Below are 14,890 nucleotides of genomic sequence, written 5' to 3' on the forward strand. Positions count from 1 at the left end.
CCCAAGAGCCACTGCTCTGTCCCACACTGCCTGGGAAAATGTTTGGAGAAAATGCTTTTCTGATGACCTGGATGAAGAATGCAAAGCCCTTCCTAAACTATCCCTCTCCTGCCTTTCCAGTACTGATCCACTGATGCTTCATCTCTGACTGTCCTCATGCTTGGAGTACTCTCCCCTCCTCCACTCTGCCCACTGATCTCCCTGGCTTTTAGTCCCAACTAAAATCCCACCTTCTATTGGAAGCCTTCACAAACCCACTCTTAATTCTAGTGCTTTCCCACTGTCAAATATTTGGCGTTTAACTTGTAAATAGCTTGCTTTGTATAGATTTGTTTGCATGTTATCTCCCCAGTAGATTGTGAGCTCCTTGAGGGCCAGGACTGTCTTTTGACTCTATTTGTATGTATAGTGCTTAGCACAGTGCTAGTAAATGTTTGATTAATTAAGAACATTCCTGGATGTTATGATTAGGCACATAACAAATAAGTGGTAGAATAGGAATCAGAATTAAGTTACAGAGCTAAAGTGATGGGTTATTCTCATCACCTGTTTTCCTTTTCTTCCTCTTTCCCAGTATCTGCACAACACGAATCAGGCCTTGAAAAAATCTTTGGAGCAGACCTTGGGTTCTGAAAGCTTATGCCAGGGGAACAAATGGCTGGTAAAATCTACCAAGATTGAAAAGCTTCAGATGTGGCTTGGCAGTGGGTGAGCCCAAAGCTAAGAGAAGTTGTTCTGTAGCCTCAGAGAAGGGTGGTCACCAGGTCTTGAATTGTTTTTGGCTGCAACAACTCAATGAAACTATTAAGAAATCAGTGAAGGAAATACTTTTACTGTGTGTCCACTAACACTCCCCTTTTCTGTGGGACTTTTTTGTGTCCTGGATTCCATAGGCAGTCTGGTGAAGCCGATGGACTCCTTTATTGGGCAGCTAGGTGGTGCAGTTGGATAGAGCTCTGGGCCTAGAGTCAAGAAGACTCATCTTCTTGAGTTCAATGGACTCAGACACTAGCCATGTGACCCTGGGCAAGTCACTTAGCCCTGTTTGCCTTAATTCCTAGAGAAGGAAATAGCAAACCTCTCCAGTGTCTTTGTCACAAAACCTTTACCAAATACGGCCTTGATGAGTCAGATATGACTGAAATGACAAACAACATGGATCCCTTTTCAGAAAACAGTTTTTAAATGTATCACATAAAATACATAGGAGTACAAAGGAAACCAATTATATTGAAATATATTTATTGGAATATTTTTTAAAAAAACGAGTTCACAGACCCTGGTTTGAGAACGCCTGCTCTAGTCAGTGTGGCACAGGACAAAGAGCCCCGAACTTGTAGTCTGGGGACCTGAATTTAAATCCTGGCTTTGATACTTAACGACCCTGGAGGCCAAAAAAAAAAAATCACTTAACCTCTAAGTTCTCTTTTGTAATTGCATCTCTCAGTCATCTTCCTTCTTGAGATCTCTGACTTTGGGCACTGTTTCCTCTGCTTTCTGTTTTCATGACAATGCTCTTTCTTTACTCTCCTTTCTCTCTTGACGTTTACAACCTTATCACAAGGGGATGGAAGAATCAGAGTTGTTACCCTATTTTACAGATGAGGAAGTGAATATATGGGACGCTAATTTTAACTAATTATTTTTGCCAAGAAAGTGCTAAACTTGGTTGGTTTCTCCTCTGCCAAAGGGATAACAGGGTTCAGCACCTTCTAGATGGTGGTGCCCTATGGTAAAGTTTTTATGGTTTCCTTTAAAATTGATATTAGAATATGCAAAGATTATTTCCATCTAAATGCATTAGAGTTTGCATTCAAGATGTCTTGTATATGTATATGTGTTTGTGTGTACATGTGTGTATATATGTGAAAATAGAGAACATAAACCATCTAGGTGTCCAAACCTTATATTTTTGGCATTGACAGCTTCCGTCTTTAGCAGAATATTCTAAAATTAACTTTCTGGGTGTGTTCTCAATTTTCCTTCTGCTTTCTTTTTTGATGCTGGAAATAGTAGCTTTGAATTTAACAGATTATTTTCCTCATCAGCACTGGACAGATCAATTGTGGTCTTCCACCTCCTGCTGAAAAGATTATCCGTATTCCATTACTGTAATGGACTTTATTTAGCATAGGAATTTAGGAAATTTAAGTGGGATACAAGCTGAGGGTGCACATGGAAATGCTGTGGTTTGAAATGATTCATTCTATTTATTTAGACATCAGTTAGGATGTCTTTGGCATTCCTTTTGAGTGACTTGTCTTAATTACAAATTATACTGGCTTTCAAATAGCAATCTTCCCTTCCATTCCTTAACCATTTTAGGAGTAGATTAAATAGTCAAAAGCCTAAATCAAGTCTTGTTTCTTTTGGACTTGTAGTCAGGAAGACCCTGGTTCACATTCCTATCAACTTAAATACTTATTAACTGTATGACCGCATGCAGGTAATTTAAACTTTTAGCTTCAGAATAGGGATAATAATACCTGTAGTATTTATCATCTCACTAGGGGTTTTATAAAGATCAAATTAGATAAAGTTTTAAGATGTTTTGCAAACCTTAAAGATATATCCACACTTCCATACACATACTCTACCATGACAAAGCTAACGTTAGTCTAATGCCTTTGATGACTAAAGATATTCTCACCCAATAAAGCTATCATGGCTTTAGAATTTTGTCAGTTAAGTGGATGTGTTAATTGAACTTTTACCCTTAACATAAATGTTAGCTTTCACCAGACACTAGATTCCACATTACCTCTCAATTCAAAACAATTAAGTTGGTGACATTTTTCAAATACTGCTGTTATTTTCAGCATTTTAAAACTTTGTAAATAAAAATCATAGCAAAGTTAAATTTTGGAAGCATGGTAACTAAATATGTAGAACCTTTATTTCTCTTCTTTCAAAGCCTGCATCCCTTTTTGTATTACTTTATGTTTGCTGGCAATGAAATATTACATGGATCCCTGGGCCTGTCTTTGAACTATCATAATAAGAGTCATTGATCTTGGCATTATAGCCAAGATTGTTGACATCCAAGATTTGCCTTCTCAAGGTTAGTCGACTTTGGTCTAACCTCGTAGTAGGAGTATATTGATGGCCATCTGTGGGCAAAAAACCTTTCCCAAGAATCTTGATCTTAGAACAGCAAAACCCTGGACCTGTTTATTTAGCATGCCTGCAGCTGAACTATTTGGTTTACCAGGAATCTTGGGACGTTGGGAAGCATATGGATAGGCAAAACTAAGATTATCTGACCTTTCAGTGTTTATACAATACTAGGAACTTAAATAAATTCAAATATGGCACCTGAGTCCGAATCGTAAGGAAGTACACCTCTACTTATCTGTGCTAAGTTAATTTGCTGAAAGAGTAATTTTTAACTCTGTCCTTCCCTGGGAATATATATTTTTGCTGAATTTTGCTGGAAAACTTCAAACTCGGGATATTTTGCATATGCCAGGAATGTTCATATCTGCCAGCCTGATTGAGTTGAAGCAAGTAATCCTAATCTCCCATTTTTTTGTGGTCAAGACTTTGACTAAATGTAAGTTACATACACATTAGACATTGTGATGGTAATTGCTTTTGAAATATCTGTAACTATTCTAATGGTAATGATAATTCCTTCCTCCCTAGTTGTTGTTTTTTTAATTGTCTTGCTTTGGACACTTTGCTGTTGATCAATGTCCTTTCTAGACTATGATGCTCAAATCTGAACAGTATGTCACAAGAAGTCTGATAACAGTAGAGTGTAGTGAAACTATCACCTCCCTCTTCCTGGAAGTTTAATGGATCCTAGAATCTTAGTAACTTTTTTTGGTGGCCACAACACAGTGCTAATTCATATCGATCATACAGTCTGCTGAGACCTGGAGATGTGTCTAATAATGCCTTCTCCTATCTTGTACTTGTAAAATTGAACTTTGGTATCTGAACGTATCCTGATTGAATTTCATCTTATTAGATTCAGCCCCATGCTTTAGTGTGTCAAGCTTCTTTTGGGTCCTGGCTGTTATCATTCTATTAGTTGTCTTTCACAGCTTTGTATCATCCACATATTTGATGGCCATGCTGTTTACATAAGTCCAAGCACAGATCCTCTGGGTTCTTTGGCCAGTCAACAAGCATTTGTAAAGCACCAGACACGATGCTTAGTACTGTGGAAACCTTCAGTTACGTTAACATAGACTTAAGAACATCTTTTCTTTGATTGTAGTCATAAAACCAGTTCTTAATCCACCCAATTGTGTTATTGCTTGATGCACATCTTTGTAGCTTCTCACCAAGGATGGTATGAAATACATTATCAAAAGCTGCTAAAGCCTAGGTACAATATAGCCATAGCATTTACCTCTCTGAGGCCAGAAACGTCATGAGATTTCCTTTTTTTTTTTTTTTTTTTTTTGGGTAAGGATAAACTTTTAAAAGAAAATAAATACTTTAAATGTTTTCATTTCACTTTTATTTGCTTTCTAATGTCATATTTACTCCCGTGCTATAAGCTTTTGTTTCTTCTGGGATATCTTTTTCTTTTGAGCAACCTCCTTTTCTGGTTTAGGAACATTTTGTTCCTTTTCAGTAAGTATCGTCTCAATGTGGCAAGGAGAACTCATGTATGGGTTGGTTTGACCATGAGCCCTGTAAGTTGAATTTTGGGAGCCTTGTTAACCTGGATATGCTCAATGACAAGAGAATCCACATCCAAATCCTTCAGTTCTGCATTACTCTCTGCATTTTTAAAGTACTGTATAAAGTACTGTATAAAGAGCCTTTTTCCCAACAAGGCTGACTCATAAATGGAAACATATCTAACATTTCCTAGTTAGAATACAAATACATCTCTTGACTTCAAATGCATTAGGACCCTATCCACTATGCCACACTGACTCCTCAGCTAACATATAATGAGTGTGTATGTGTAATGACCAGTTCAGTTGGTGTGAAAATGCATAATAGAATTATAATGTTATGTTTGCAATTAGCAGCAACGTCCTCACAGTTCAGAAAATTTTTTGAGATTTGCTTTTAGGCCTTTTTGATAGTTCCATCAAATACATTGGTGAAAATGTGCCAGTTTTCAGGTAACAACATTTAGTTGAATTCAGCAGACAGTTGTTAAGTACTTTTTAAAGATCAATCACCGTACTAGGCACTGGAAATATAAAAATTAAAAGTAAATCCAAAATGAGGCATCTAGGTGATGCAGTGGCCAGGACTGGGGCTGAACTCAGGAAGATTCAGTTTCATGAGTTCAAATCCAGTCTCGGACACTTACTGGCTGTGTGATCCTGGGCAAGCCCTGTTTGCCTTGGTTTCTTCATCGGCAAAAATGAGCTCCAGAAGGAAATGGCAGATCAAATGGCAGTGTCTTTGCCAAGAAAACCCCAGTTAGGGTCTCAGAGAGTCAGACACAACTGAAAAACTCCCAAACAGCAACAAAATCCAAAATAATATTCCGTATGGAAAGGTAGGTATATACCAACACCTGGGAAGGGAGGGAGGGGACAGTTTAGAAAAGGCTGTATTCATATCCAGGAAGTGGTACTTGAGGTGGCAGCTGAAGAAAGCTAAGAAATTGGAGGAACAGATGAGGAAAGAGAGTGTTCCAGGGCCACGCTGTGGCCAGCATCCCTAGCTCTGATCCCACAAATCAGCAGCCTTTGGCTTGTTAGACCCTGCCCACGTTCTCTCCAGAAAATTAAATCTCAGTATAATTTATCATTGGAGTCATCGGTTAAACAATCTGATAACTTGTCCCACCATGTAATAACTGACATTTATATAGAGTCTCATTTGAGGCTTATAACATCCCAAAGGGAGGCTGTACTGGTGTTATCCCTAGTTTTTCAGATGAGCATACTAATACTCAGAGGTTAAAGTGACTTTCAGTGGTTAGTGTTAGAAGCAATATTCGAAACCAAGTCTTGCCTCTGAGGCCAACCCTGGATTTTTGCCCAAAGTCATGCTACCTATTTTATTAGAATAGCTACTTTTGATATTTGATTCTTTATGCCATGTACATAGAATGTTAAATTATATGAATTGTCAGTATTTTTATTTTGGTTGTAATATGTTATATTTCCTGAATATGGATGTTACTTAGATTGTAAAACAACAGGTGGGATGGCAAAGAAAACTAGCTCATCTTATCAGAACCAACCTTTTCCTGGGTTCATGTCATGAGTTCTTAATTTGATTCAACAAGAATTTACTAAACACCTACTGTGCTCCAGGCACTGGGGCTGTGAAGATGAAAATGACAACATCCTCTTCCTTCAAAGAGCTCACACTTTTATTGGTTAGTTCTACTCTTACACAAGTAAAAATGAGAAATTACTGAGTCTTGGTCTTCTTCCAGCCATTGATTCTAAGTAATGTTTTAGGGGAACCTGTTGTGTTTTCTCCTGCATACTGTGTAGGCTCTGTTGGTATCAATATCCTTGAGCTGACGCACTTTCTCAACCAGAAGAGGAACATTTCTGCTAATCCCCTCTTTAAATAATTTATACTATGTTAGATTCTTGTAGTTGAAGGGCATTGAAGAAATGTAACACCTTAAATGAAGGTGCAAGACAAGATGATCTGAGCTCCAAAGGAAGGAGCTGCTACACTGTCTTGCCCTGAAAGCACTTTAGCCCTTAAGTGCCTTAGGATGAACAGACCAGAATTTCTTTATCTAATCAAGTAGTTAGGGGAAAAAAAATATCGGCTGTATCCCCTACCACCCGGATCCCTGGGATGTCAGGTATGTAAATCTAAAGAATCATGCAGCAGTAATCTTTAGTGAATTGGAGCACACTTGCAATTACTGATGAGATTTCATTTATGACATTTATGATGTTAGGAGGCAGTGTGATACAACTAAAGGAACGCTCACTCTGGAATCGGAAGAGGTGCCATCTCTGATACATCGTAGTATCATGGTCATAGAGTTAGAGTTTGTAAGGAATCTTGGAGCTCATCTGGTTCAGCCCTCTAATTTTATGGATGAAGACTCTGAGGACCAGAGAAAGTGTCAGAACTTGAACCCAGATCTCTGACTTCAAATTCATTCCCTTTCCAGTATACCATACTAGCTATGGGGCTTTCAGCAAGTCACAAGCTCCCAGGCCCTGTTTCTTCAGCTGTAAAATGGTTTGGACTAAGTGGCATTAGAGGTCCCTTTAACTATAGATTTGTGATCCTATGTACCCTCTCATTAACGATCCTTCTTTCTTTCCTTCCTTTCTTCCTTCCTTCCAGGAAGGGGGACAATCTCACAGTTACTTGTAGTTAAAATATGACCTCTAAGGGCAAATAACAGAAATAGTCCATAATGGAGTCAAAATGAATCACTAGGAGGATTTCAGTTTTGAGGATTGCTATTCTGTTTTGACTTACTGATAGGGAAGTAAGAGGAGTTTTGCTGAGATATCAGCTGTCTCATACTTTATTTGGTGTTTCTTTTTCTTGCCTCTTTGGAGTCAAGAAATGACTTAATTATTTCGATGGGAGCATACTGTATTCCTAATGAATAAACTCCCAGGAGTAGGAGGATTCACATTACTAATACTTTTTTATTATGTCAACTTTGTATTTGTATTTAGAAATTCACTGTCACAGTCTTTGAATTTTTTTAAAAGCACAATGTAGCATGATACAGTTGAAAATTTGTAGTTAATTTATCCCTTGGGTGATCTATAAATGAAGTCTGTTATCATCTAATTTAGTTTAAAGTCACTTAGAAAAATGAACCTGTTATTTTTAAGGAGTTCAGGGGTCACCAGGAGAGATAGCTGAACTTTGCTTATTGATTCTGAAGTAGTAGGTATTGTAGATAACACAAACAAATAACAGCAGAACCTGAGAAGAGTTTTGGGCCACTTAGGCAAAGCCCTCAGACTCTCCTTTCAGATTCATTAGCACATTCACCTTGGGGAAATCACAGTCAGTGTTCTTCTCCTTCGCTGTTATAATGGTTGGTTTAATTGAGGGCATTTAGACTCCTTTTCAGTTATTTCATTCTAAAACAGATCTGATTTGGCTCTAGCCTTTGTGGAATCATTAAGATGAGGGGGTAGGGAACAACAATCGTAAGCTGCAAACAACAAGTTTTTTTAAAGTGCCTTGAAACAAAAGTAACTTTATAATAAATGCATTTTTTAAAATTGATTTATTTCTTTCTAGATTTTATTGAATCAAACTGTCTGGACAAGAAGGCACGGACAGTTCAGGTCCCTTATTTTATACTTAAGGGAATAATAATAGTTGGCTTTTTTGTGCTTTAAGCGTTGTAAAGGATTTTATATAATACGTCTCTTTTGTTCTTCATGATAACACTTTGAGGTTGATATTATCCCCGTTTTACCAATCAGAAAACTGAAGCTTAAAGAAGTTGTGACTTGCTTATGGTCACATAATAAATGTTGGAGGTAAGATTCAAACCCAGGACTCTCCTGACTCAAAATCTAGAACTCTTTCTACTCAACTATGCTGAGATAATAGATAACAACAATAAAGTAGTAGAAATCAGAATAATGCCTCCAAATCACCAGCATTTCTGTATAGCGATAATAAAATTTAGAAGAAAATAATAAAAAAGGAAATTCAATTTTAACAACAACAAAATGTATAACATGTAAGTTACTCCTCTAAGACATACTCAATACTTATAGAATTACAATTAAAACACTTTTTAAAAAAATAAAATATTACTTAAATAGTTGCAGACATATCCACTATTAATGGTTGGGCTATGTCTATATAGTAAATATACGTGTTTGTGTGTGTGTGTAAATTAATGAGTTCAATGTTATATAAAACTACCAAATGGGAAATTTATAGAGCTGGACAATAACATTTATATGGAAAAACAGTAGAACTGGAAGCACAAGGTAAATAGTGGGAATAATACTTGCAGACCTTAAATTACACTATAAATCAAGATTATTTGGTACTTACTGGCCTTAGAGTGGCCTTTTCACAATCCTCATCCTCTTTGACCTCTGCAGCTTTAGACATTATCAGTCACCTTCTTCTGAACATTCTTAATGCCTCTCAAGGTTTTCATGATATTGTTCTCTCCTTTTTCCACCTCTCTAATCCCTCCTCCATTCAGTCTCCTTGCTAGATCTTTATCTAGGTCCCCTACTTTACCCTAAGTATCTGTCCTTGGCCTACCCTCTTCTCTCTCTACTCTGTTTTGTTTGGTGATCTCATAAATTTCAGTGTTTTCAGTTATTTATCTCTCTGCATATGATTCCCAGATCTTTTTATTCAGCCTTCACCTCTCTCCTGACCTTCAGTCTTTCATTACCAACTACCTTTTGGAAATCTCAAACTGGATATCCCATAGACATCTCAAACTCAACATGTCCCAAACAATTCATTATTTGTGCCCCTCAAAACCTTCCCTTCTTAGCTTCTCTGTACTGTTGAGAGCACCAGCTTCCTCCCAGTTACCCGGGTTCCCAACTTTGTTGTCATTTTCAACTCTTAATTGCATTTTGAATAATGGTCCGGATTCCAAAGTGCATTACAAGGAAAGGCACTTATGTTGTTTGGGGAAAGCCTGAGGTACATGTGATTTGGGATACGTCTGTAGTCACATACAGCTTTAGTGTCCTGGAGAAGAAAAAAGTACCTTTGAGATAGGGGGTTCCTAAGTCCAGACCCTGTGTTCCACTTTCCCTAAGACATACATAGTTCTAGAAGTGGAGGTGGCTACCTGGATTATTAATCCTGGCCTTGGTCAAAGGCAGAGGAAACCAGTGTGGCTGGAAGGCAGAATGCCCCAAGACCAAACCCGAGCTCAAGAGAGAGCAGCAAGAAGGAAGGGAAGGGAGCAAGCTTGATTGAAGGGCATGCAGTATGAAGGAGTGACTGTGAAGTGACTAGAGAGGGTGGGCACAAGGCATGGTTTCTCAAGGCCCAGGTACTATTGGGCAACCCAGATGCATAAAATGCAAAAGGCTTTAGGGTTCTTGACTGGGGTAAGGAGGGCCAGACATTGGGGGAAGGAGTGGGAATCTGGACTTAGGATGTAAATCAAGGTTCAGGGGCTGATGCTGGTTCATATTGGGAAGAGACACCTGGGAAAGTGGCTGATAAAGGAGCTCCAAAGCCTCCTCTATGGCTTATTCTGTTAGTTGGGAGGCTCCTGAAGTCCTTACAGCTCCCCACTCTTACTCATCCCACATATCCAGTTTGTTGATAAGTCTTGTTTCTACCTTCACATTTCTTTCCATAACCTGACCGCATTGGTACAGGGCCTCATCAGCTCATGACTATTAGAAGGGCTGCTGATTGGTCTTCCTGCCACCCTCCTCAGTGAGTGCATAGTCACTTAATAAATATTTGTCGATGCCTTGTCATTTAAAGGGCACAGATTTCCTCACACATTAGGAGAGGAGAGAAGAAGAGGTGAACATAAAATCGGATCAGTGTTCCCCGTCCTAGTCATGTGAGTTTCATTTGTCTCTCTTCCCATCCCGAGCTCTGAAATAATCAAGGCTTACCACCAATTCTGTTACTGTGGAATAATAAATAATTTGTCTGATAAAATGACTTAATCACAGTCTCTGAGAAATGTGGCAGGCTGGGAGTAAAAACAGAGTACTAGCACCTAGTTTGGGTATTTTGGTGCTAAGATTTCTGCCCTTCTTAGTAAATTGCTTTCTTGTCTTCAGCTAACCTGATATCCATAAAACTTGACAAAATCTAAGAATCTGAGTTGAAAGGGACTTCTTAAGCCTTCTAGTCTGACTTGTATCTGAACCAGATCCTTGTAATGTTTTCTTCCTTAGACTTAATTTAGATACCAACCCCACAGACTCCAATGATAGAGAAGTCCATCGACATCTTAGTCTCTATAGCCTCTTGGTTAAAATACAATTCCTCTATTTTGCCTTCTCAGCCGATGGCAGCATGTGATTACCCTCTTCTGGGTTTTTGTGACTGCTCTTGGTTTTCCTACTACCTTTTGAGATTCAGCCACATCTTATGACCCCTAATTATAGGTATTCATTAAGGTCTTTCCTTGGGCCACTTCTCTTCTTTCTTTACATTCTTTCGTTGATGAAAACCTCACCAGTTCCTATGGTTTTTAATGATTATTTCAGTGCAGAGGATTCCCATGTTTTTTTGTCTCTCATCTACTTCCATAGTTTGAGTTTACGTAATTCTAACTGCCTATTAGTTATTTCAAACGTGATGGCCCATGTGTACCTCCCAAATTCACCCCTCTTTTGGCAGCTAGGTATCATAGAGGCTAGAGTGTTGGACTGGTTTGAGAAGCAAATGAGATGGCATAGAGCACTTTATAAGCCTTAAAGGGCTATGTAAATGCTGCGTCTTATCATTAGGCAGTGGTGCAATGGGTAGTGTGTTGGATTTGCAATCAGGAAGATCTTAGTTCAAATCTGATCTTAGATACTTGTTAGTTGTGTCATATTAGTTAATCAGCTAGGTGGCACACTGGATAGAACATTGGCCCTGGAGTCAGGAGGATCTGAGTTCAAATGTAGCCTCAGACACTTCTAGCTGTGTGACCCTGGACAAATCACTTAACCTTGTTTGCCTCAGTTTCCTCATCTGTAAAATGAGCTAGAGAAGGGAATGGCAAACAACTCCAGTATTTTAAGTGGGGTCATGGAAATTCAGACACGACTGAAACAACTCAACAAGTTGGGTGATCCTGTCAAGTCTGCCTCAGTTTTCTTCATCTGCAAAATGAGCATAATAATAGCGCCTGCTTCACAGGGGTGTTTTGAGGAACAAATGAGAGACTTTGCAACCTTAAATTATTATGGGGGCAGCTAGGTGGCACAGTGGATAGAGCACCGTCCCTGGAGTCAAGAGGCTTTAGTTCAAATCTGGACTCAGACACTTGACACTAGCTGTGTGACCCTAAGCAAGTCGCTTAACCCCAATTGCTTAACCCCCCCAAAAAAATTACTTTGTAAATGCCAGCTATCATTACTATTATTATTATTATTGTTACTTTTCTGTTGAGGGTACCACTTTTTATCCATTCCTCCAGGTTTATAACTTCGGCAGTATCTTTGATTGTAACTTGAACTCATATCACATATTCAGCCCGTTACTAGTGTTTTTGGAATAAAATTTTATTGATATCTTTTGTTTTTAAGTCATTTACATTTCCCACAGCATCTTTCCCAAAGAGTTATTTTTTAAAATAAAAATTTTTTAAAGTTCTTCATGGCCAAGCTTGTCCTTTATATGATTTCCCAACGTTCATTTTCAGGGTTTATTTTGTTGTTGTTGTCTCCATTTCCATTGTTATAACAGCTCATCTCTATTCCCCACCCCAACCAATTCTAGTGGCTTCCTGTTACCTACCTCTAGAATGAAATAGAAATACCTCTCTTTAGCTGTTAAAGTCCTATACAGCCTGGCCCTAGCTGGTCTTCTAGCTTTATGGGACATGGCTCCTTGCCCGCGATGTGTTCTAGCCAGACTGGCTTTCTCTCTATTTCCTATGTCAGTGCTTTTGCACTGATCATCCTGTGTTTCTCTCTCCTTTCCTCGGCCTCACAGAGTCACATTTTTCCTTTGGGGTGCAGCTCAAGCACCGTCTTCGTGATCTCCCCAGCAGCTAGTGTCTTTCCTCCAAATCAACTTTGAATTTAGTGATTTTGTTTATTCTGTATATATTTGTATATGAATTTGTTTTCTCCCCCAATAGAATGTAGGTTCATTTTGCAAGTAAGGATTGCTATATTTTTTGTACTTGTTGTATCCCCAGCACTGAGCCCAGCATCAGGCAAATAGTAGATACTTAAGAAGTATTTGTTGATTGGTTAATTTTGATCATTGAGTATATTGTTTTCCTGGTTCTGCTTACTTCACTTCATATTAGCTTGGTTAAATCTTTCCATTCTTTCTGTGTCTTCTAAGCTGCTTCCTTACTCTAATGGGAAATTTTTTTCATTTTCAGAGTAGCATTTGACTTTTCACAGTCTGAACTCATTGTATTTCTTAGGACGTGGTGTATCTGTATTTGATCCTGATATCTTAACTAAAGCCCACTAGGATTTATTTTGATGAATTTTATTAGTATTCATATTGGATTACTATGGAAACCTGAAGGGAATCAGAATAGTGGATTATTGTATTTCAGTCTTCTTAAAATTGTGAATAATTTAATTAGTATACACTCATTTCAAAAAATCATTTCAGATATTACCCAGTTCTTTAAACTTTGTCAAATCATACAGTTTTGGTTTTTGTTGTTTTTTTCTGCGAGGCAGTGGGGTAAAGTCGCTTGCCCAGAGTCACACAGCTAGTAAGTGTCAAGTGACTGAAGCTAGATTTGAACTCTGGTCTTCCTGAATCCAGGGCTGGTGCTCTATCCACTGTGTCATTTAGCTGCCCAAAATCATATGGTTTTTGAAAAAATTAATTCCAAATTTGATTGTGTAGATTTTGTTTTTACAAAATGGGTATATTCATGAAGTGGTCTACAGATGGAAATTTTTCTAAACCATATAACATTTTAAATTCGCTGAAGAAGCTTACTATCTTTTTTTTTTTCCAATATGGATTTTCATATGTTGAGAGTTAGCTTTAAATGAGTGCATCTGTGTTATGCCTGACCATCTTCCAGTTCTGAAATGTTGTGTAAGGAACCTACCCTCGTCTCTGCGGCAGTTATGTAGTTTATTTGTCTACGTCCCTCACACTTTACCATCTCTGGGTATGGGTTGTGGCATCCCTTCCTTTTGAGTGGTTTCCCTCACTCGTGCGTCTTGAGTTTTATGTTTAGATGTTATTCGCTGCATTGAAGAACCTGTTTTTAAAAGCATAGTGGGAATATGTGGATTTTTATCTTTATACTCATTTTGACAGTGTTTTTAAACTCACATCTTTTTTCTTTTCGTGTTTTCTCTTCTAGCCTGACAATGAAATTTCATCAGATTGCAACCATGTAAGTATAGATTTCATGTAGATTTGCTTTGAACTTTATGCCTGTAGACTTTGTAGGCCAGCTCCCTGGAGTTGTTCACTTAAAGCATTCTTAGTTACCTTAACAAAGGGCCATGTTCAACTATTTTTTTCTTTTTCTTCAGCTTTCTGATAGTATACAAAGGCATTCCTTATTTTCAGGAATCTGGAAATGAAGAAAAGTGAATCTGTCAAACTGAATATGAGATTTTTTTTTTTGCATATTACACTTGAATTTAAATGGCATCTACAGAAGAATTGTAATGTTGAATCATCGAAGTTCTATAAAACATTGTAAATGCTGAAATGAAAGAAGAGAAAGGAAACTGTGTTTACAAACTACCACATATGAGATACAGTAACAATCAAGTATTGGCTGTATTTGTATTTCCCATAAAAGAAACATCTAGTAACATGGTGGATTATATTTTCTTCCTATTTGAATTTCTAAAAGGAATACCTTACCCCTATGTTTGTTGTTTCTATTAAAATAAAGAGAGAAAGAATACTAGAATATTCAGCCATTGACATTATGCTCATTGGCAGAGACTTGTCCTAATCAAAGGAGAATTTTTACCCACAAATCACTGAATTAATTTACAGAGCACTATACTGTTTTGAGACTTTAAATATTAGCTTAGTTTGATGCTGAAGATATTCCAAAGGCTTTTGCTCTTGGGAGAAAATCCCTATCTAGTCTCATAAGACTTATTTATTTTACATTTGGATGTTTGAGACCTGTTCTGGGATTCATATTTATTGTTCTTTGACTATCTGCCATTGTCTAAACTCTCAAAGTGGCAGAAAGTTTTGTTCTGGACAGCTACTCTATAAGAGATAGATGTGAGTAACAATGGGTCAGGCATAAGGAAGAAATATTTTTAGGGGATACTGCACTTTTAAAAATAAGATTATTTTTGCTTTACAACATCCTTTC

General features: G+C 37.8%; 1 protein-coding gene across 2 annotated transcripts in view; it reads left to right on the forward strand.

The window, feature by feature from the left end:
- The window catches only part of GLG1 (golgi glycoprotein 1), a 152,978-nt gene that overhangs the window by 74,788 nt on the left and 63,300 nt on the right, over positions 1 to 14,890 (forward strand). For both annotated transcript variants that reach the window (XM_027843222.1, XM_027843223.1), the window contains exon 2: positions 13,904 to 13,936. In XM_027843222.1, coding sequence (XP_027699023.1) covers positions 13,904 to 13,936 — 33 coding nt within the window. The remainder of the gene's footprint in view (positions 1 to 13,903; positions 13,937 to 14,890) is intronic.

This window comes from Vombatus ursinus, unplaced genomic scaffold (assembly GCF_900497805.2).
Source record: "Vombatus ursinus unplaced genomic scaffold, bare-nosed wombat genome assembly UNPS02014900.1, whole genome shotgun sequence".
NCBI lineage: Eukaryota > Metazoa > Chordata > Mammalia > Diprotodontia > Vombatidae > Vombatus > Vombatus ursinus.